This window comes from Panthera pardus, unplaced genomic scaffold, assembly GCF_024362965.1.
Source record: "Panthera pardus isolate Hobbes unplaced genomic scaffold, ASM2436296v1 HiC_scaffold_18, whole genome shotgun sequence".
Taxonomy (NCBI): Eukaryota; Metazoa; Chordata; class Mammalia; order Carnivora; family Felidae; genus Panthera; species Panthera pardus.
The window spans coordinates 14,505,534-14,525,307 of NW_026526743.1; the positions used below are offsets into that span (position 1 = coordinate 14,505,534).

Genomic DNA, 19,774 nt, shown 5'->3' on the forward strand with positions numbered 1-19,774 from the left:
CCCCACACAGGGAGGAGTGGATGCGGGCCATTCAGATGGTCGCCAACAGCCTTAAGCAGCGGGGCCCAGGTGAGGACCCCATGGACTATAAGTGTGGCTCCCCCAGTGACCCTTCTGCGGCCGAGGAGATGGAAGTGGCAGTTAGCAAGGCTCGGGCCAAGGTGGTAAGTGCTGGGGGGCCGGTGGCCAGGCTGTGAGTACCCCTCCCCACACAACACTGGCCCTGCCTCCCCTGGTTTCCACACGGTGTGTGCAAAAGCGTAGCCGGGGATGTGTCCTGACTGCCCTGTGGGATGGGCCTACATGGGTGCACTTGGGGTGAGGGGCAGCCGCATCATGGGAGGTTGTCAAGACCTGTCTGCCCCCACATCCGAGCCTCCCGGGGCCCCCTGCCTGGGAGAGCCAGGCCGAAGGCCACTTCAGAGCAAACAGTCACTGCCCAGAGCCTCCCTTCCTGCTCCCGCCAGAGCGTTTTGGCAACAGCGTCCTTCGATGTTTCCTTTCTCTTTGTTAAAATGTCTTCCCGTGGGCCACGTGCCAAGCACCGACTGCCCCACTCTCTCCCCCTCCTGGGCAGACCATGAATGACTTCGACTATCTCAAACTTCTGGGCAAGGGCACCTTTGGCAAAGTGATTCTGGTGCGGGAGAAAGCCAGCGGCCGCTACTACGCCATGAAGATCCTGCGGAAGGAAGTTATCATTGCCAAGGTGGGCGCTCCCAGGGCTACTTCTGGCTGGCCTCTGCGGTGGGGAGTGCGCACTGGGCAGCACGCTCGCCTGTGCCTTCGGGGAGCCTGAGGCCCACCCCACCCCACCTTCTGGGTACCTGGAGGACTAAGGTGGGGAGTGTGACAGGGCTTCACCCCACAGGCGTCATCAGGGCCTGCAGGCAGGTCTCTTGGGGCATGAAGGGCTTGTGGGGAGGCCCTGAGGGTCGGGGCTTGGCTCAGGGCCTCTCACTAGGAGTCTAGGCCAGAATGGAATTCTCTTCTTTTTTTTTTCCTTCTTTAAATAAGTTTTTAAAATGGAAAATTCCTGACATGCACAAAATTTTTAAAAGAAAAATAAATACTGTGGACTCCCATGTAGCCAGCATCCAGCTTCCCCAATTGTCAACATTTGGCCCGTCTTGTTTTATTAGCTCTGCCCTCCTTTTTGTCCTGGAGCATCTTAAAGGCATGTTCTAGATGTCATATGGTTTCACCCAGAGGTACTTAGGTATGTGTCTTTAACAGATGAAGATCATAAAGACTGTAATGGAACAACGATCTCACCCCAGCAAAACGAACAGCCCCCTATGTGCCTGGTCCAAGGCAGGCTTCCACAGCCTCAGCACTGTTGGCATTTGGGGCCAGATCATTCTCTGCTGTGGGGCTGTCCTGTGTACTGTAGGATGAGTCGCCACACCCTGGCCTTCACCCCTAAAGCCAGTAGCACCCCCCCCCCCAGTTGTGACAATCAAAAATGTCTTTAGACATTATTATCAAGTGTCCCCTAGGGACAGACTCACCAACCCCTGCCCCGGGAAGAGCCAGTGTCTGGGAACCGCAGGCAGGTCAGGATTTTTAGCAGCTCGGGTGACTGCTGTGTGTTTAGAAACCAAACTTGAGCCCATGTTAGAGTGGCCCCAGGGGGCCTGTAAAGCTGGTGCTGGGCCCCACCCCCAAGTGTCTGGGAGGGGCCTGAGAATCTGCATTTCCCCAAGTTCCTAGGCGACAGGCTGCCAGTCGCTATGGGGACCACACATTGCCGTGGGTGGAATCCTGATTAGATCCACTTCCCTTTTTCAGCAAGAACGTTTATACGTGGGGATTCCCACGGCCTGTGGCATCACCTCAGGAGTCTTACAATGCCTGCTTGTCCCTCCTTAGGGGTGTTAATTTTAACATTGGCAGTCTGTCACCTCCTTCATAAAGTCCCCAGCGACTTCTCACCTCATAGCTTTGAGATTGAGCCACTGATTGATTGGCCTTGTCTGGGGCCATCGTTTCCTTGTGGCCGGAGGATGGTAACATTCCACTCCCGCCATGCCATTCGGTGTGTGTTTAGGACTAGAACTGCATTTCACCAAAGCATTGCTCCCCCCTCCCTTAGGTTGGGCCGGGGGTCGGGGGGGCAGGTGTGGTGTTGCCCCCCAGCCCCTCACGCAGCCTCTGTCTGCAGGATGAAGTTGCCCACACGGTCACCGAGAGCCGGGTCCTCCAGAACACCAGGCACCCATTCCTCACTGTGAGTGGTACTTCCCTCTCAGGCGGGGCCTGGCCTCTGCGTGCGCCATGTGGGAAAAGAGCCCAACCCTGCCGCGATGAAGCACAGACTTCGTGTCAGCCAGGTGGCCAGGGCTGGGTGTTGTTGGGCTCCCCCAAATGACCTGAATCAAACCCCGGGGGTGGCACCTTCTTCACAGATGGTGGCTTCGTGGCTTCAGCCAACTGATGATACCACATTACAAGATGGTTCCGGGAGAGCATGGCTACTGTATGAGTTAGAGGCATTTAGCCCAGCTGGTCGAAGTGGGAACGTTATTTTTTTGTTTCTGTTTTTAAATGTAATTCTAGAAGGACATGAATTCTGGTGCTGCTTTTCAGCTTAGTCTGAGGAGACGCCTTTTTGGGCTACAGGCTCCCATCAAGGCCAGCAGCCATCAGTTAAATGGATCACGTATAGGATGGCTTATGGGATGGGTCATTTCTTTAGCTCAGCTGTTGTCCAGTGTCCTAGTAAACCATGACACTGTTCATACTTTTACAAGGTACTTCGATGTAGAAGACAGAGAATAGTTAGACTTGTCATGAGCAGAGGGGTCACTCGGGGTCCTCTAAGGAACTTTCTGTTGGGCTTCTTAGAGCATAGTTTGAGAACTGCTGTTTACTGGCACATCATTTGTCCATCCTGTCTTTGGGGTTGGCTCCCAAGCCACTGCCTGCTTCCGGCCAGCAGACCTACAACGACTGTGGAGAAGAGGGGTAAAATGGCCCTGGTTGCTCAGAACTGGATATCTCCCTGGCCGCACCTCTCAGAAGCTTAGCTGAAGGCTGAGGACAGCCTCCTTCAGCCCAGTAACCCTTTCCCTGCCCTCAGAGCCACAAGCTCGCTCACACACCCCAAAAGGGGAAGCTGACGTTTGAGCCCCGGCTGCCAGGGTGGGGAGCGTGCCTGCAGAGTCCGCAGAGAGCCTGCCTTCTTCCCACTCCCACCCTGGCCGCCTTCCTGCCCCCACCCCCCTCCCCAGGCACTGAAGTATGCCTTCCAGACCCACGACCGCCTGTGCTTCGTGATGGAATACGCCAACGGTGGTGAGGTGAGCATAGCCCGCGTCAGTGTTCCCACGTCTCCTTCCCAGGTATCATGGGAGGCAGAGGGCAATTGTAGAGGGGGCGGAGGGGGCCTGGCTGGATGTCCCCTCATTCTCGAGGCAGGCATCACCATCTCCATTTCGCAGGCGAGGAAACTAAAGCTCAGGTTAAGCGGCTGGGCCCAAGTTCACACAGCTAGTGAGTCAGTGGGCAGGGGGCACACGCAGGCCCAGAGAGGCCTGGAGAGGCTGTGGGAAGGGGGGCGGCCAAACGGCAAAGGGCGTCCTTAACGGCTGCCAAGAAAGTGTGTGCGGGCCAGGGCCTGCCAGCGCTCCGCCTTCCCCCGTGTTCTGACAGGAAGAGTCTGCCACTCGTTGTGACTGGGTTGCTCAGGCCTGGGCTGCCACCTGCCCCTCAGCCCCCGCACCCTGCTTTCTGCGTGTGGCGTCACTCACCGGCTCCTCATTGTTGGCTTCGTCTGTCCCACTGGTCCGCAGCTTATTGTCACTTGCTCATGACGTGTTCCTGTGCTTTCTTGCTGTACCCCCCTCCCTCCCTCACCTGTCCCCTCATGCTGTCCCCACTTAACTCTCCCCTTGGCATCTCCTGGCTGTCCTTCGTTCTTCATGCCTCACTCCGTTTACTCACCTGAGTTCTTCCCTGCTCACTGTCTCTCGCTTGGTTCTTCTTGCCGTCACTTGCAGGTTCATGGTAGGTGTCACCGTGTCACTGGGCTCGGTGTTGGGGGCCAAGGGGCAGGCAGGGTCCTATTTCTTGCTCCTCTGGGCCGATATCTGACTTTCTGCTCCTTCCTCCGCTGGCAGCTGTTTTTCCACCTGTCCCGGGAACGTGTCTTCACGGAGGAGCGAGCCCGCTTCTATGGTGCAGAGATCGTCTCTGCCCTTGAGTATTTGCATTCGCGGGACGTGGTGTACCGCGACATCAAGGTGAGTGTGCGGTTGCCTCCTGGCCTGTGGCACCTGTGGGGCTCGCACCGGGGAGGCCGGGCCTGTGCCCTCAGGCCCACACTTCCCCCTCCAGGGAGGCTCTGACTTGTGGGTGTTCCCGAGTCCACTCACCCTCTGGCCTAGGCCCCGGCTGGCTGTCCCACACTAAGGTCCCGCAGGCCTCTCTGAACCTCTGGTGAACACACCCCTCTGTGCGGGGAATGGGGAGGGGTGGGGGGTGGAGGTAATATTAGTACAAGCACCACAGGAGATAGTTTGGCCAAATCCACCAAAGCCGAGTGGACACATCCCCGTGAGCCAGCCGTTTTGCCCCAGGTTTATGCACGGTGGGAACCGAGCACGGATGCGCGCACACTGCCGGCAGTGCTGTTCACGCTCGCCCCGAGCTGGAAGCCACCCGGGTGTCCGCTGTCGGAGAACGGCTAGAACGCACTGCGGTGGCGCCCCGCGGCCGGGCTTTGCACAGCAGCCACTGAGTGAACCGCAGCCCTGCAGCCGTGCTGCACCCCTCATGGGCTCACGCTGAGGGGAAGCCAGGACAGACCGTACAAATCTGTGTTATTTATTTATTTTTATTTTTTTATCATTTTTTCAACATTTATTTGTTATTGAGAGACAGACACAGAGCATGAGCAGGGGTGGGGCAGAGAGAGGGGGAGACACAGAATCCGAAGCAGGCTCCAGGCTCCGAGCCGTCAGCACAGAGCCCGACGCGGGGCTCGAACTCACAAACCGCGAGATCATAACCTGAGCCGAAGTCGGACGCTTAACCGACTGAGCCACCCAGGCGCCCCAGATCTGTGTTGTTTAAACATACAGTGCATACGTAGGTGGGGAAACTAAAGAAAAGCAAAGGAGTAAAGTTCTTCCTCAGCTGAGGGGACGGTTAATAACAGGCAAGGGGCCCCTAGAGGGTTCTAGGGGTCTTGGTAACGTTCTCCCTTGGCCTGGTAGGGGTTACACAGAAGCCCACTAAATTGCCCATTTGTGTTAAGTTTGGTTAAAAGTCGAGGAAGAGGGGCGCCTGGCTGGCTCAGTCGGTAGAACATGTGCCTCTTGATCTTGGGGTGGTGGGTTTAAGCCCCCCATTGGGTGTGGAGCCTACTTAAAAGAAGTGGAGGAAGAAAGCTGGCGTTGCTCGGAGAGTTGGGACGCTGCAGCCCACGCTGTGGGGAGCCCGTGGGCAGAGCCTGGCTCCCGTCTCTCTCTGCCTGGCTTTTTTCCAGCTGCCCTTGGGGGCTGGCCTCCCTCTGAGCCTCACGGGCCTGACTTTGTGCTAGGGGTGTGCCCGGTGCCCGGCCTGGAGCCCCTGGCACGACAGCTACCACCCCGGGCCACAGCTCTCCGCGGGAACGGCCAGGGGGCGTGGGATTCAGGAGCGGTGGTGGGAAACCCTGGGAAGACGCGTCCCTGATACGTCGACTTTTCCTACAGCTGGAAAACCTCATGCTGGACAAAGATGGCCACATCAAGATCACTGACTTCGGACTGTGCAAAGAGGGCATCAGTGACGGGGCTACCATGAAAACCTTCTGTGGGACGCCCGAGTACCTGGCACCCGAGGTGCCTGAGGCTGGAGGTCCCGGGGGCGTGCGAGGCCAAGGGAGGAGAGGCCCTCGGACCCGTGTGGTTTCCCCAGCGCAGACCCTGTGAGGGCCGTGCTGCGATTCCTTAGATGGCCCTCCGTGGCCACAGGCAGCGCCATGTCCCTCCGTGGGTCCCTCTCAGCCCCGCTGCCCGGCAGGCGTGTGCCCGGCCCCTCACCGCCCCTCCCCGCTCACCTGCTCAGGTGCTGGAGGACAACGACTACGGCCGCGCGGTGGACTGGTGGGGGCTGGGCGTGGTCATGTACGAGATGATGTGCGGCCGCCTGCCCTTCTACAACCAGGACCACGAGCGCCTCTTCGAGCTCATCCTCATGGAGGAGATCCGTTTCCCACGCACACTGAGCCCTGAGGCCAAGTCCCTGCTTGCTGGGCTGCTTAAGAAGGACCCCAAGCAGAGGTGAGGGCTGGAGTCTGTCCCGCCCGGCCCCGTGCTACCTGTTGCGCTGTCCCCTCGCTCGGAGGGGGCCAAGTCCACAGGCGCACGCCTGTGTGTCATCCCCACGGTGCCTCCACTAGTCCCCACAGCTTGGGCCCTGGTGGGGGACTCGCTTGGGGCCAGGCCGTCCTTAGCGCCCTGTCCGCACTGCCTCGTTCTTTGGGCATGCCGAGGGTCACGGCAGCCCTGAGCCTCGCCGAGGGTGGCCGAGGCCACCCTCTCGGCTCCTGTTCTGGACTCGGGGTCCTGGGTCGGGATCCCCTGGGGCTGTGACCCAGGGCTGAGAGCCCCTTCCCTGAACCATGGTTTCCTCCTGTGTGGAATGGTGGTCTGTGGCCAGGACAGAATCACTAGAGGTCGCTCAGGGCCTGCGCTGAAGGCCCGTCTCCCAGAAGCCGCTGGCCCGGGAGGCGGGTACTCATGGCCATCTCTGCCCAGGCTCGGCGGGGGGCCCAGCGATGCCAGGGAGGTCATGGAGCACAGGTTCTTCCTCAGCGTCAACTGGCAGGACGTGGTGCAGAAGAAGGTGAGCCCCACGCCCACCCGCTCCTGCAGTGCCCCTCGAGGGTGATCTTGGCCAAGGCCTCCCATCCCCTGGGTCCTGAGTCTGGGTTCCTTCCCTCCGCAGCTCCTGCCACCCTTCAAACCTCAGGTCACCTCTGAGGTTGACACAAGGTACTTTGACGACGAGTTCACCGCCCAGTCCATTACAATCACACCCCCGGACCGCTGTGAGTGTCTGAGGCCCTCCCCCCGTGGGCCCGGCTGGGTATGGAGGGGTGGGGTCTGCCCTTGACCCAGTTCCGGGGAGGAAGCTTGTAGGCCCCCTCGCCGTGTCTGGGCAGTTCGCCAGCGGTTGGCTCGAAGGGCTTTTGGCTGTTGGTCTGTGCACCTTTACACCCAGTGAGGGTCGCCGGGAGCCATTGGCCACGGCACATTCCAGAGCTCAGCGGGGAGGGGTCTGGGCAGGAGACACAGGAAGTTGTCACTGCTGGGATGGCACATTCATTAATTGTCTTTCCAAATTGCCCATGTCTTTGGGGCTGGATTGGTTCATTGATTCTCACCCACCCAGTGCTGGGCTGTGCTGGGGACAGCAGTGACTGAGTCGGCCCTGGGCCCTGCCTTGAGGGAGCTTCAGGCCTGGTGGGGTGACAGCCCAGAGTGGTCAGGTCGAGGGTATAGAAGCCCAGGGACTGGGGAAACCCAGAGGAAATGCCTGACCTGGCCTGCGAGTGAGTCAGCGGGGGGCTACCTGGAGGAGGTGCGGTGGGGGTGGGTGGGGGGGGTGGGAGGCCTGGGCAGCGGAGCCAAGTTCCTGGCGGAAGGAATGGCACTCGGGAATGAGAGTCCAGGATGGAGTGTTGCAGAAGCTGGGGTAGAGGGGGTATGGGGCCAGAGTAAGAGGATCTTGGGGGCCGTTGGAAGGAGTGGGAACTTGCTTCATGGGGAGCGACGGAGAGGTTTTGTGCAGGAGGGGGACAGGGTTGCCTCCGGGCCCTCCGAAGCCCCTCTGGCTGTGCGTGGGGGCTGGATCGGCGGGGACGGCAGCGGGGCGGGGGCCAAGGGTCTAGGCTAGACCAGAGTGTGGCACCGGAGGGGAGGGTCTCACCGATGGCCCACCGGCTGGGGGTTCCCGCCACCTGCACCCCTTCCTGAGGCTGGGCCCCCGCGGCCCCCTTGCCCGCTCCCGGGGGTGTGGTCGGGGTGCCGGGCCATCTGCAGGCCCGTTCTCTCCGATCCACCTCCCACTGCCCCCCACAGATGACAGCCTGGGCTCCCTCGAACTGGACCAGCGGACCCACTTCCCCCAGTTCTCCTACTCAGCCAGCATCCGCGAGTGAGCAGAGCCGTCTGCTGCCACCACCGCCGCGGGACACGCACGGCTGCCATCACCGCCCGGGGGCTTTTCTCTTGTTTTTAAACTTTTTATTTTTGCCTTTTTTGTTTGCATCCCCATCTCTCACCTGCTCACCCCCATTTCCAGTTTTTTCTTCAGCCCTCTGCCAAACTCACCTCAGCGGTCCCAGCGGCCCTGCCTCCAGGATCCTGTCCTGTCCTGTCCTCACCTCTGTGCTCAGACCAGGCTTTGGGAGACTCTCCGCTGGAGGGATTCCGGTTTTTAATCAACACGAGCCCCAGGGAGGGGCGAAGCGTGGGGCTGTGGGTCCTGCCTGAATTTCTGGCCAGGCGCCTGCAGGCAGTCTGCCTCTGTCAGAGGTCGCCTTCTCGTGGGACACCTCAGGGGACACCTTGTGGGACATGATGCCCCACGGACAGTGCCCCGGTGCTGCCTTCCGTGCCCTGCTGTTAGGCTCAGAGCGGCCTGGCTCGGGTAGCCCAGCCCCTCATCCCACAGGGGCAGAAAAGCAATAATGTCTAGGGACAGGCTGGGGCCTTTGGAAGGTACGGGATTGGGGGTCCAGGGCTCCCTCGTGTGGTTGGGGGATGGGCACTGCCTCCTTGCCCCGCCTTCCCCAGCCTCCCAAGCTGCTCTCCTGACCCTGTGGATGAGGCAGGAGGAACATTTGGGGACTGGCCTCCCCGCCACCCAGTCCTGTGCCTTACTAGGGCTTCCTTCCAGCTGGCCTTAACTCCCGCTGCACCCCGGGCCCAGCCCCAGCTCTTTCCAAGGATGGGGGCTGGGATCACCCCCTTCTTTCCGCCTGGGGCGGAGGGGTGCCAGCCCCGGCTGTTACACATCTCGCACCAAGACAGTATTGGGCCCCATGGACTGGGGTCGAAGAGGGGGTGGGGTGGGGGGTCTCTGGTACGTACTGGGGTGGGGGCCTCTGAGAAGGGGAGGCTCCAGGGCCCCTTTCTACCCCCCCGCCTCTGGGCCCCACGTTCTGCAGCCTTAAGGTGAACATGTGTCAGTGCTGTGGGCACGGGGGTACGTGCCTCAGACTGTGTGTGTTTGTGGATGTCCCTCTGCATCCCGGACTTGGATGCACACGGGCGTGTGTGTGTGTGCGTGCGTGCGTGCACATGTGTTGGGTATGTGTGCGTGAGGGCAAGCGTGTCTCGGCCTTGAGTGTGTGGTGTGTGTGGGCTTGGGCCCTGTCCCCGGGCCTGAGCATTTCATCCCGAGGGAGGGGTGCTGGCCCAGCAGGAGGACCACACCTGGGATCCATTTGCTGCCCACTCTCCCTCCCATCCCCCCCCACCACCCAACATCTCTCGGTGTGTGGAATTTAGTTGTGGTTTTGATCTCCCTGCCCCACCTCCTGTACTAGGTAGTTCCGAGAGAGACATCCTAGGGTGGGGTGAGGGTTGGTTTGGGTGGGTGGGGGGTCTTTTTCCTTTCTGTGTGCGTATGTCCTTCTATCTGACAATTCTCTGTCCTCCCCACTGGCCTTCCCCCTTCCTCCCATTTGTACGGTACAAGCAATAAAGACACTCGTTTCAGACCGGGGCCCACCGCCCTGGGCCGTTACTTGCCTGCGGAGCCCGGCCCCACTGACCTGCCCCTAGGACCTGTCTGTCGTGCCCGGGCCTGGCCATCTGGAGCTGTGTCCCCTCGGGCTGCAGGGCGCGGGCGGGTGGCTGGGCCTCCGTGTGGGTGCCGCTGTGGGTGGGAGCCGCTGAGGACTTTGGGAAGCTGCCTGGGCCTGGGCTGTGGCTCCGGCGGGCAGAGGCCATTCCCAGTCTTCAGAAGCTGCCTGGGCTAAAATGGGGAGGGGGCGGTTTGGAGGGATGGGGGGGGTGGTTGGCTGGCTCTGAAAGGGGAGGGCATGCGAGGCGCCCCTGAGCCCTGGGAGTGCAGGTGTGGGAGTGGATGCCCTTCCCGTGACCCTGGAGTCCCAGGGCCGGGCATCGCATGCAGTCCCCTTCTCCCCATTTATGCCAAACCAGGGAGCCTCGAGGCCCCCCGATTCCAACACAGAATCCTTGGCGTATGAATGGGAGTCGAGGTGGATGCCTCTGGTTTGGTCACAGCCCTCCCCCAGCTCTGGGACCCTCTGAGAGCTTGTCCCCTTTACCTTGTGGTTCCCGAGCTTGAACCGCCCTTCCCGCACCTTGGGACCAGGGCTGCCCTGGCACAGATGAATTTGGTGTCCGATTTCGCCAGGCGTTAGGGCTGCTTCGCACGCGTGGAGTCCTTGAGATCTTGAGTGAGGGCAGCAGAGAAAAGTCAGGGCCAGTTTAGACTCGGGAAGGCGTGGCCGTTTCTTACTTCACGTGGACTTTATTTATTTAACTACAAAAGCATGTGCTGGTGCTTATAAGACCAGCAGCAGTAGAAGCTTCTAAAGAAGAGCCTTCTACTTTTCCCTCCAGTCAAGGCTCCGGAGGCAGCCGGTGCCAGTTCCTTCTCTCCTCCTCTCCCTGCCCCACTCCAAGGAAATCCTGAGCCTACCTCAGTCCGATAGATCACCTCGCGGTCCCTGGTCCCTGGTCCCCGGCTCTGGGCCCACAGGCTAGCGAACACTTCCCTCGGGCGAACATAGATTCCCCAGATGTAGTGGTGCTTCCTTCTGTAGAACTTTTTCCCAAAGGGAGTTTCAGGTGGAAGAGTTTTAATAAAATTTTACCAATTGGAAAATTTTAATTTTGAGTGGATTACTTTGTCTTTTGTCATGTATGTGTGTGAGAGTGAATAATGCAAGCAACACCGAAGTACGAGGAAGGAAAAGCGAAAATCCACGCAGATCCCAGGCCCTGCATGCCCTTCCTGGCATTCTCGTTGGCACCATAAAAAGGCTCTTTCCCTTTGGTGTTGTGTTGTCCCAGTTAATAATGCCAAGTCCCCGGGCTACACCTGCCACCTTTTCCCAATGCTCCTGCCGACACATGAACGTTACTAGGGTGGGCTGGTCCCTGGTGAAATGAGTCTCTCCCTCTGCATTTTGGGGACCTTGCTTCATGAGGCTCCTCTCACGAGGCAGGTATGCCTCACCCGATCCAGACCCCCCTAGTTGACAATTTACTCGGTCTGCAGATGTTTTGCTGCTACTGACGGTGCTGTAATAAACCTTAAGGATCCATCTTTCTGGCACTTTTGTGGCCCACGTTCCCGGGTGGCTGTATTTTAACACGTGTCCGATAGTTTTCCGGAAAACGTGTGGTGATTTACAGATTTTTAACTTTATTTTGTAAGCAACTGCAGGCTCATAGAAGAACACTTTCAGAAATAGTACTAAGATGATTCTAGGCCTGGGGCACCTCGTAGTGCCCCAAAGTAAGGGCTTGCTCAAACCCCAGAAAAGCAGGGGCGCCCGGGTGGCTCAGTCGGTTAAGCGTCTGACTCTTTCTTGGTTTTGGCTCAGGGCGTGACTTCAAAGTTCGTGAGTTCGAGCCCCCAATCGGGCTCTGTGCTGACAGCGAGGAGCCTGCTTGGAATTCTCTCTCCCTCTGTCTCTGCCCCTCCCCACCTCACGCTATCTCTGTCTCTCTCAAATAAATAAAGAAACTTAAAAAACCTGCAAAGCAGAGCCTTACTGATAGGGGTATGTGAAGGCATACAGGAGCGGATGGAAAGTGCTCCCACTGGGCAAAGTTGAAAGTACGTCCAGCAACAAAAATAGCACAGTCCTGGGTTACACCCAGAGTCACAATAAACAAGTTGGCATGGAGATAAATGGTAAATGGTGCAAACGGACACGTGTACAGAATTCCAGGTCATTTCTGTAGAATTTCTGTAAGTACCGTGCCTTCAAGGAGGGGGAGCATAGCCCCCCATTCCTTACGTGTGGGCTGCAAAGTGACTTCCTTCCGCAGTGGATGGTATAGAAAGGGGGGGAGCGACTTCTCAGTGGAGAAACCTGACAAACACTGTATCAGTGTTTTGAAGGAGAGAGAGAGAGAGAGAGAGCATGGGCGGGGGAGGAGCAGAGAGAGAGGGAGACCGAATCCGAAGCAGGCTCCAGGCTCTGAGCCATCAGCACAGAGCCCAACGCAGGGCTCGAACTCACGAGCTGTGAGATCATGATCTGAGCCGAAGTCGGACGCTTAACTGGCTGAGCCACCCAGGTGCCCCCAAGTGTCTGACTCTTGATCTCAGCTCAGGTCTTGCTAGATCTCAAGTATTCAGAGTTCAGACCCCGTGTTGGGCTCCCACACTGGACATGAAGCCTACTCAAAAAAAAAAAAAAAAAAAAAAAAAAAGTGCAAGGAATTCTCATCTACCCTTCATGCAGGTTCCTGTGACATTTTATGATTATTCCCTCCTTCTTCCCCTTCATATTTACATGTGCTCCCTAAAACAAGAACATTCTCTTACATGACCACAGTTCAATTATCAAGGTCAGGAAGTTAATATTGAAACACCCCTCTTCTCTCAGATCTTTATCAGATTTGACCAGTGGTCACAGCAAAATAAAAATGACCTGGCTAACGACTGCCATGTTGCGTTCAGTTGCGGGGACACTTTACAGAATGTCCCCCACTGAGAGTTTGTTGCCCGATGTTTCCTCACGGTTCTATTCAAGCTAGACAGGGATTTTGACAGGGATTGACAGGGATTTTCAGAAATGATGTGCCCTTCTCGGTGCACCTTCTCGAGAGGCACATGAGATTCTGTCCCATGACTGAAGGTGGGGTCTGTCACATCTCTCTGCTGTAAAGTTACTACATGCCTTTTGTAGTTAGTGTCTTGTGTAGAGATGCTCTGAAAATGTAAATATCTAGATTTTGTCCAAGTGTTCAGGCAAAGGGAACGACACGCACAAAGGCCCTGGGGCCGGCGGGTGCCTGGTGTGTTTGGGGAACACGAAGAGGCCGGGGGCGGTGGGGGTGCGTCAAAGGGAATAGAGGGGGATGGGGAAGGAAACGAGGTTAGAGAGCTAACAGTGGGCCGAAGGGGTCTTGTGGCCAAGGTATGGAGCTTGGGTTTTATTGTCTGACAGGGAGCTGTTAGTTCAGCATCTCACAATCCTCTCTCTGCTCATGTTTCCAGGCTTTCTGCCCTTCCAGTGCCTGAAAATAGCAATCCCTTTCCTGCCTCAGTGCCTTTGCTCATGCTGTTTCCACCACTTGGAATATTCCGGTCCTCCACGCACCCCACCTTTGCATTCCCGGCTCGTCTTTCGGGTTTCACTCCAACATCACCTCATCAGGTCCTCGCAAGCCACTGTTTGTAAATTATATCCAGCCTGTTCACTTACTCATCCAACAACTATTTCTTGAGGACCTGCCACGCGCCAAACCCTGTTCTAGGCACTGGGAATACAGCAATCAACACAAAACAAAACAGAAGGCAAGCCTTGCACTCATGGGGTTCCCATCCTAGTCAGGAGAGAGTAACGAAGATGAGGCGGTAAGTGCTCACGAGAGAACAAGTGTGAAGAACGGAGATAGGAAATTCTCAGGATGGCGTTTTTCACAGAGGAGGTAACATCTGAGTAAACACCTTAAATGAGAGATGTGAGGGAAGCGCATTTCAGGCAAGGGGAACAGCGAGTGCGAAGGTGCTGGGGTAGGAACGTGCCTCGCGTGGGTGAGAACGAGCCAGGAGGCCGGTGTGGCAGGAGACATGAGGCAGGTGGGGAGGTTGGGCGACGAGCTCCAAGGTGCGTGGGGCTGGTGGGGAGGTTAATAATATAGGACCTCATGGACTTTCCCATTGAGATGGGAGACTCGGTGGAGTTGTGAACAGGGGCAGGGTGGGATCTGACTTGGGCGTGCACCGGATCCCTTCTGGCTGAATGGGGGTGACAGACTACAGGGGATGGGGACCGGGGAGCAGCGAGGAGGTGGCTGCGCCAGCCCAGACTGACCACTTACACGTTTGGAAACAATCCCTACTTTGCAGCTGAGGAAAGGCAGGCTCGGAGGGGCTGTTCCCGATCACATAGTTAGTAGCAGGAAGAGGATTTGACTCCAGCTGCCTGACCTTAGGTTTGGAGGGGCGTTCGCCATTGCCTCCGCACCTGCCCGGGTGCTCGGCACGCATGCGTGCAGGCACGTTTAAAGCGCCCGCCACAGGTCCTCAGCTCCGGCGGGAAGAGGTGGGCGCTGGGCTCGGGTCTCGACGCCAGCCTGGAGGATGCTGGTGAGAGGCAGCAGTTAGGGTTCCCCCCCCTCCCCCGGGCCTGTCTCCGGGGCGCTGACTCCAGACCCCTCCTCTCTCCTGCAGAGTCCCGCTGCCTCGCCCGACCCCGAGCCTCCGAGCGTCCCGGTCCCCGACAGCATCCGCGAGGGCGCGAGCGTGTCTCCAGGACGCCAGGCGCGGCCCCCGGGGCCCTGCGTGCCGCCCGGGCTGGCGGAGGCGCTGAGCGCGCTGGGACTGGCGGGAGAGCGCGAGTACGCTGGGGACATCTTCGCCGAAGTCATGGTGAGCGCAGCAGAGGGGTGCGGGTTTGACGAGGCTCAGGCTGGCCCACCCCACGAGCCTTCCGGAACGCCCGGCTGCCTGCAGCCCCTCCTTTGCTAGTGCACGGCCCCTCCCGCTTGTCTCTGACATGTATTCGCTTACAAACACTTAGCGGTTTCTCACCAAATGTTTTTGAGCATATTCCCGGCCCTGGGGATGCTGTCATGAACAACATAGTCTGCTGTCATTGTGGACAGCCAAGCCGATGTAGGCAGTCACTGCAGAAAGGCCCCCGAGTCCAAAGTGCAGGCTTTGGACAAGTGAGTCCAAAGTCCGCGGTGAGTCCAAAGTGAGGCAAGTGAGTCCAAAGTCCGCAGATACCTGTGCAAGATAGGCGCTGTCGGGAGAAACACCGCAGGGATGAATTTATTCAAGAAGCATCTTGTGAGTTGTCTCTCCCCAGCCAGGGACTCTTCTAGGAACTGAGATACAGCTGTGATCCAGAGAGAAATCCCTGCCCTTGTGGTGCCAGCAGCCTAGGGAGGCAAACAGACAAAACACACAAGGAAACACCAGGTTATCTCCAGACTGAAAATACCGAGAGGGAGTGCAATGGGTGTAGGGAGAATTCTGTGTAGGAAAGCTGAGCTGAGGTTTGAAGGGCTGAGGAATCGACAATGCAGGGAGCTGGGGAAGGATCGTGAAAATGCCCTGGGGTGGGAATGAGCGTGGCATAGTCTAGGGCTAGAGAAGGCTGAGGTAGCTGGAGTGTGGGTTGTGAGGGGAGACAAGGGAAGAGGTGGTGGTGTTGGTACTGGGGGGAGGGGGGTCAGCGGCGGGGGGGGGGGGGGGGGGGGGCGGGGGTCAGTGCCTGAGAGTCAGAAAGCAGTTAGGGTTTTCTCCTGAGGGTCCTGGCAGCCATGAAAGGGTTTTAAGCTGGGGAGTTCCTTGGCCAGTTTTGTATTTTAGAAAGACCCTTGGGGGGAGGATCTGAGAATGAGTGGAGGGCTGGTGACCACTAGTGGTCTGGAAACCCAGGGGTTGATGCTTAGGAGGACCCGTGGCCATGAGGGCTACAGACTGGAGAGGTGGATAGGGAGGCGTCCGGAACAAAGTCCAAGGCTCTAATGGGGACAAGGAATAGAGGCACATTTGGAGAAGACTGGAGGCCGGTTTCGGGGGTGCGCGGCGGGGCACTCACGCTTCCTCCAGTCGGTGCGAGGAGGCTGCTGCACTTAGGGCCGGAGCTCAGGCGAGAAGCCGAAGCACAGGTGTGGAGAGTGAGGCTGTCCCTGCCCAACCCCAGGTGTGCCACGCGCTGCCCCGGAGGGCCCTGCCCCGCGCTGTGACCCCGGAGATGCGCGCGCTGGTGGTGGACTGGCTGATCCAGGTGCACGTACGTATCCGGGAGGGGGCAGGGCTGGGCCGGCGTCGCAGCCTAGATCCCCGGTGGTCACTCACGCCCCTCCCCAGGAGTACCTGGGCCTGGCGGGGGACACGCTCTACCTGGCGGTGCACCTGCTCGATGCCTACCTGCGCGCCGGCAGAGTGCGCCTCCAGCGCCTGCAGCTGCTGGGCGTGGCCTGCCTGTTCGTGGCCTGCAAAATGGAGGAACGCGTGCTTCCCGAGGTACTTCCGGAGTGGGGCCTGGGAGGGTGGAAGCCTCTCTCGCCTCGTCGCGGATGAAACGCCTAGCGTGTGCCGAGCTAGCGCTTTACTCACTCTTGGAATCCCAGCGTATCTGTATGAGGTCAGGGCTACCACGGTGTCCCTTTACCGGAGGAGGAGACTGAGGCCCAGGGAAAGACATTTTGCCCAAAACAGGTGGGACTTGGAGTCAGTCTTGAACGACGGTCGTTGTGGCCCTTGAGTAGTTCCAGCCGGTGCCTTATCAGAGCTGCCTGGTGAAGTAGAGAGGACTATTTCCGTTTTATAGACGAGGAAACGGAGTCTCAGAGCTTCAGTGATGTCCTTGTCACACAGTAAGACTCGAACCCAGGTCTGATTCTGAAGCCTGTGCTCTCCATGGCTTCCAGACAACAAATCAATGGCCCCACTTTACAGACTAGGAAATCGAGGTCCAGAACGGAGACTGAAGCGCTGCAGGGCAGGGGTCCGAGACTCCCCCACGTCTTCTCCCCACCCCACCCCCCCACCCCCCCAACCCGCAGTGTGCCTCCCTCTGCCTCCTGGGCGCTGGCTCCTTCTCGCGGGCCGAGCTCCTGCGCGCAGAGCGCCGCATCCTGAGCCGCTTGGATTTCCGGCTGCACCACCCGGGCCCGCTACTCTGCCTCGGGCTCCTCGCCGCGCTGGCCGGGAGCGGCCCCCAGGTGCGGGGCAAGGGGGGCAGGGGCGTGGCTTGTATGGGGGTAGGGGCGTGGCCTCATCTCCCCGGGGCTTTGGCAGGTGACGCTCTTTGCCACCTACTTTCTGGAGCTGTCTCTGCTGGAGGCCGAGGCAGCGGGATGGGAGCCGGGTCGGCGCGCAGCTGCGGCGCTGAGCCTGGCGCATCGCTTGCTCGACGGGGCGGGCTCAGGCCTGGAGCCGGCGCTTTACAGGTATGGCTCCAGGGACCTACATTCCTGGTCAGTCTTTATTTTTTTACTTAAAAAAAATTTTTTTTTAATGTTTATTTTTGAGCGAGACAGAGACAGAATGCGAGTGGGTTGGGTCAGAGAGAGAGGGAGGCACAGAATCCGAAGCAGGCTCCAGGCTCCAAGCTGCCAGCACAGACCCTGACGCGGGGCTCAAACTCACAAGCTGACCTGATCATGACCTGAGCTGAAGTCGGACGCTCAGCCAACCGAGGCACCCAGGCGCCCCTTCCCGGTCACAGTCTTTACCGTCTCAGAGAATGAGAGACCTTGGAGCCAGGGGAGGGGGTGCACCCAGACTTGATTTTTCTGGATGTGAGAAAATGGTGTGCCTGTCTAGTCTGGGGGTGTCCGAGAATGAGGTGTTTGTCTAGATTTGGGGACTCTTAACCTTGCCCCAGGGTGGAAGATAGAGCATCTTCCCGGCCTCGGAAGATCCTAACTGCGTCCCAAGGTTGAGAATGAGAGGTTGGCCAACCTCGAGTCCCCCAGCTGCCCCTCTGGCCGCAAATGGGGTGTCCAGAGGGGCGCCCCCCACCTCTCTATTAACCATTTAACTGGATGCCAGGGTGACTCCTCTTTTCGCCCAACCCGTCCCTCTACCCCCCCACCCTCCGGGGTAGAGCTGGATGTCTGTCCACCTTCAGCCCCCCTCCTGCTCTCTACTGGCCTCGTCCTGCGGGGGAGAATCGGGGGTCTGCTCGTCCTCGGCGCCCTCCAGGCCAACCTCCCGAGATCCCCTGATTGGTCCGAGGACAGGTCGTCTTCACCGCTGCCCCTGCCCCGCCTCAGTTTCTCCGTCTCCCCGCCGCAGCCCCGCGGAGCTGCGCCCGCTCGAGCCGTGCATGGCCCGCGCCGCGCTCCGAGGCCCCGCGCCCGGCCGCGCAGCGACCTTCCTCAAGTACGCGCGGCCCCAGCTCCAGGGCACCAGCCTCGCCGCCGCCCGCTTGCTCCGCCGCCCCCAGCCCGGGCCTCCCTGAGTCTGGACACCCCATCAAAAAAAGACTCTCCTTGTTTATCCTTCTCCCAGTTCAATAAAAGAGGTTTTTTTTTTTAATTCTGAGCGCTCTCTGTCCTCGTTGGTCGAATTCCGACCCCTCTCTCGCTTTTGATTGGTCACTTTCCGGGCCTCTCATCTTTCTGATTGGATGTTCTTTACCAAGTCTCTTAATGGCGGCTGGGAGATACGAGGCGAATTCTGGACCTCTCCGCCAGGGGGCACTGGCGGCCTTCCGCAAGCGCGGCTCCGAGACCTAAAACTAGCATCCCAAGCGTAACCGCCTACTGGAGATAAACGGACAGAGACGCTGCAATCTGAATGGCTCTTGGTCTCAAGCTGAGAAGAAACTGGGAGGGATGGGGACTGTGGGAAGCTGAAAACACCTGTCCCAGCCATAAGGAATGCTACCTCGATGTTGCCAGATTTTCAGATTTTGTTCAAGTGTAGCTGAACATCTACGGTTCCATAAGTATCTCTACGTTTATAAGTTAGCAACAAATTCACTATTTTTTAATGGTTGGACAAGCCCAACACATCACATATAATATGCTGGCCTGTGAGAGTCATCAGTCTGGGGTAGTATGGGTCTTTGATAGCAAGTGTTCTATAAATAGGATCTGATTTACTTAACCCCTGAAGTGCCACAGTGTCAATGGGTATATTTATAGCACTGGCCTCATAGAGGTGTGATGAGAATGTGAGTTAATAAGTACATAGAACTTTAGGACAGTGCCTGACGGTAGGTGTTATGGAAATTGTTAGCACTACATCCTAGCAGAACTGTGAGATAGGTATGCTTGTCCCTTGTTTCTGCCGAGCCCCTGGCACCTAGCTATTTAGTAGGTGCTCAGAAAATATTTAAGTGCTGAGTTCAGGTTTGGACCTATAGGGTGGGACCTGCCATGTGGCCTCCAGAAAGAGGATGTGTGGTGGCAGGGTGAGGGGAGAGTGGAAATATAAGCTTGGTGCTTGGAGCTGAGGCCCAAACCAGGGTCTTGCAGGTGTGGGGGAAGGTGGGAATATATACAGTACCCGAAATTATTCATTCACTCATTCATTCAACAACTATACCTGGGTGCTGACTCGGGGCCAGGCTCTTGACTGAGCCAGCCAGGTGCCCCTGGGGCCAGGCTGTTAAGATCATACACCTCACAGTCTCATGGGTGATAAGAAACAGGGGTTGTTAATTGCCCATTCCTGTGCCAGGCCCTGCGCCAAGTGCTTTACCTACATAACATAATTCAGTCCCAACAACTACTCTGAAATACACTCACGTAGTATCCCCAGGTCACACAGGAGGAAGGCAGGGTGGAGGAGGATCAAGGAGCTTGGCCAAGGTCCCACCACCAAGTGAGCAGCTAAGGACAGTGGAAGATCAACCATCCCGCTCACCTGTTCACCCTGTTTTTCTCTCAAAAGCCTCTCACATGCTTCCTTCTCTGTGCATTATTGTGCCGCTCACTCCGGGCTGTCCCTTGTCTGCTTTCCCACTGTGTCTCCTCCCCAGACAGTGAACTCCGGACAAGAAGCAGATCTCTTTGGTTCATAGAGTGATCCCCTCCTCCAGGAAGCCTTCACTCACCGCCTCAGTCTAGGGCAGGCACCTCCTCTGGACCCT

At 58.1% G+C, this 19,774-nt stretch overlaps 2 protein-coding genes across 5 annotated transcripts in view; both read left to right on the top strand.

Moving 5' to 3' along the window:
* Window positions 1–9,723, top strand: part of AKT2 (AKT serine/threonine kinase 2) — a 50,127-nt gene extending 40,404 nt beyond the window's left edge. For all 4 annotated transcript variants that reach the window (XM_053905938.1, XM_053905935.1, XM_053905936.1 and 1 more), the window contains 10 exons: window positions 15–164; window positions 578–709; window positions 2,165–2,230; window positions 3,234–3,302; window positions 4,122–4,244; window positions 5,700–5,828; window positions 6,055–6,269; window positions 6,747–6,834; window positions 6,937–7,039; window positions 8,073–9,723. In XM_053905938.1, coding sequence (XP_053761913.1) covers window positions 15–164; window positions 578–709; window positions 2,165–2,230; window positions 3,234–3,302; window positions 4,122–4,244; window positions 5,700–5,828; window positions 6,055–6,269; window positions 6,747–6,834; window positions 6,937–7,039; window positions 8,073–8,152 — 1,155 coding nt within the window. In that variant the 3' untranslated portion in view covers window positions 8,153–9,723. The remainder of the gene's footprint in view (window positions 1–14; window positions 165–577; window positions 710–2,164; window positions 2,231–3,233; window positions 3,303–4,121; window positions 4,245–5,699; window positions 5,829–6,054; window positions 6,270–6,746; window positions 6,835–6,936; window positions 7,040–8,072) is intronic.
* A 4,468-nt stretch (window positions 9,724–14,191) lies between these two features.
* CCNP (cyclin P) lies at window positions 14,192–18,174 on the top strand. The gene is made up of 7 exons (XM_053905939.1): window positions 14,192–14,301; window positions 14,386–14,583; window positions 15,869–15,958; window positions 16,036–16,191; window positions 16,734–16,892; window positions 16,969–17,120; window positions 17,971–18,174. The coding sequence occupies exons 1-7, from the start codon at window positions 14,296–14,298 to the stop codon at window positions 18,134–18,136; spliced, it is 927 nt and encodes a 308-aa protein (XP_053761914.1). The 5' UTR covers window positions 14,192–14,295; the 3' UTR covers window positions 18,137–18,174.
* The last annotated feature ends 1,600 nt before the right edge of the window (window positions 18,175–19,774 follow it).

Coding starts and splice junctions, on each gene's coding strand:
- CCNP (XM_053905939.1), top strand. Junction 14,584..15,868: donor ACATCTTCGCCGAAGTCATG/GTGAGCGCAGCA, acceptor GCCCAACCCCAG/GTGTGCCACGCGCTGCCCCG. Junction 16,893..16,968: donor TGGCCGGGAGCGGCCCCCAG/GTGCGGGGCAAG, acceptor GGGCTTTGGCAG/GTGACGCTCTTTGCCACCTA.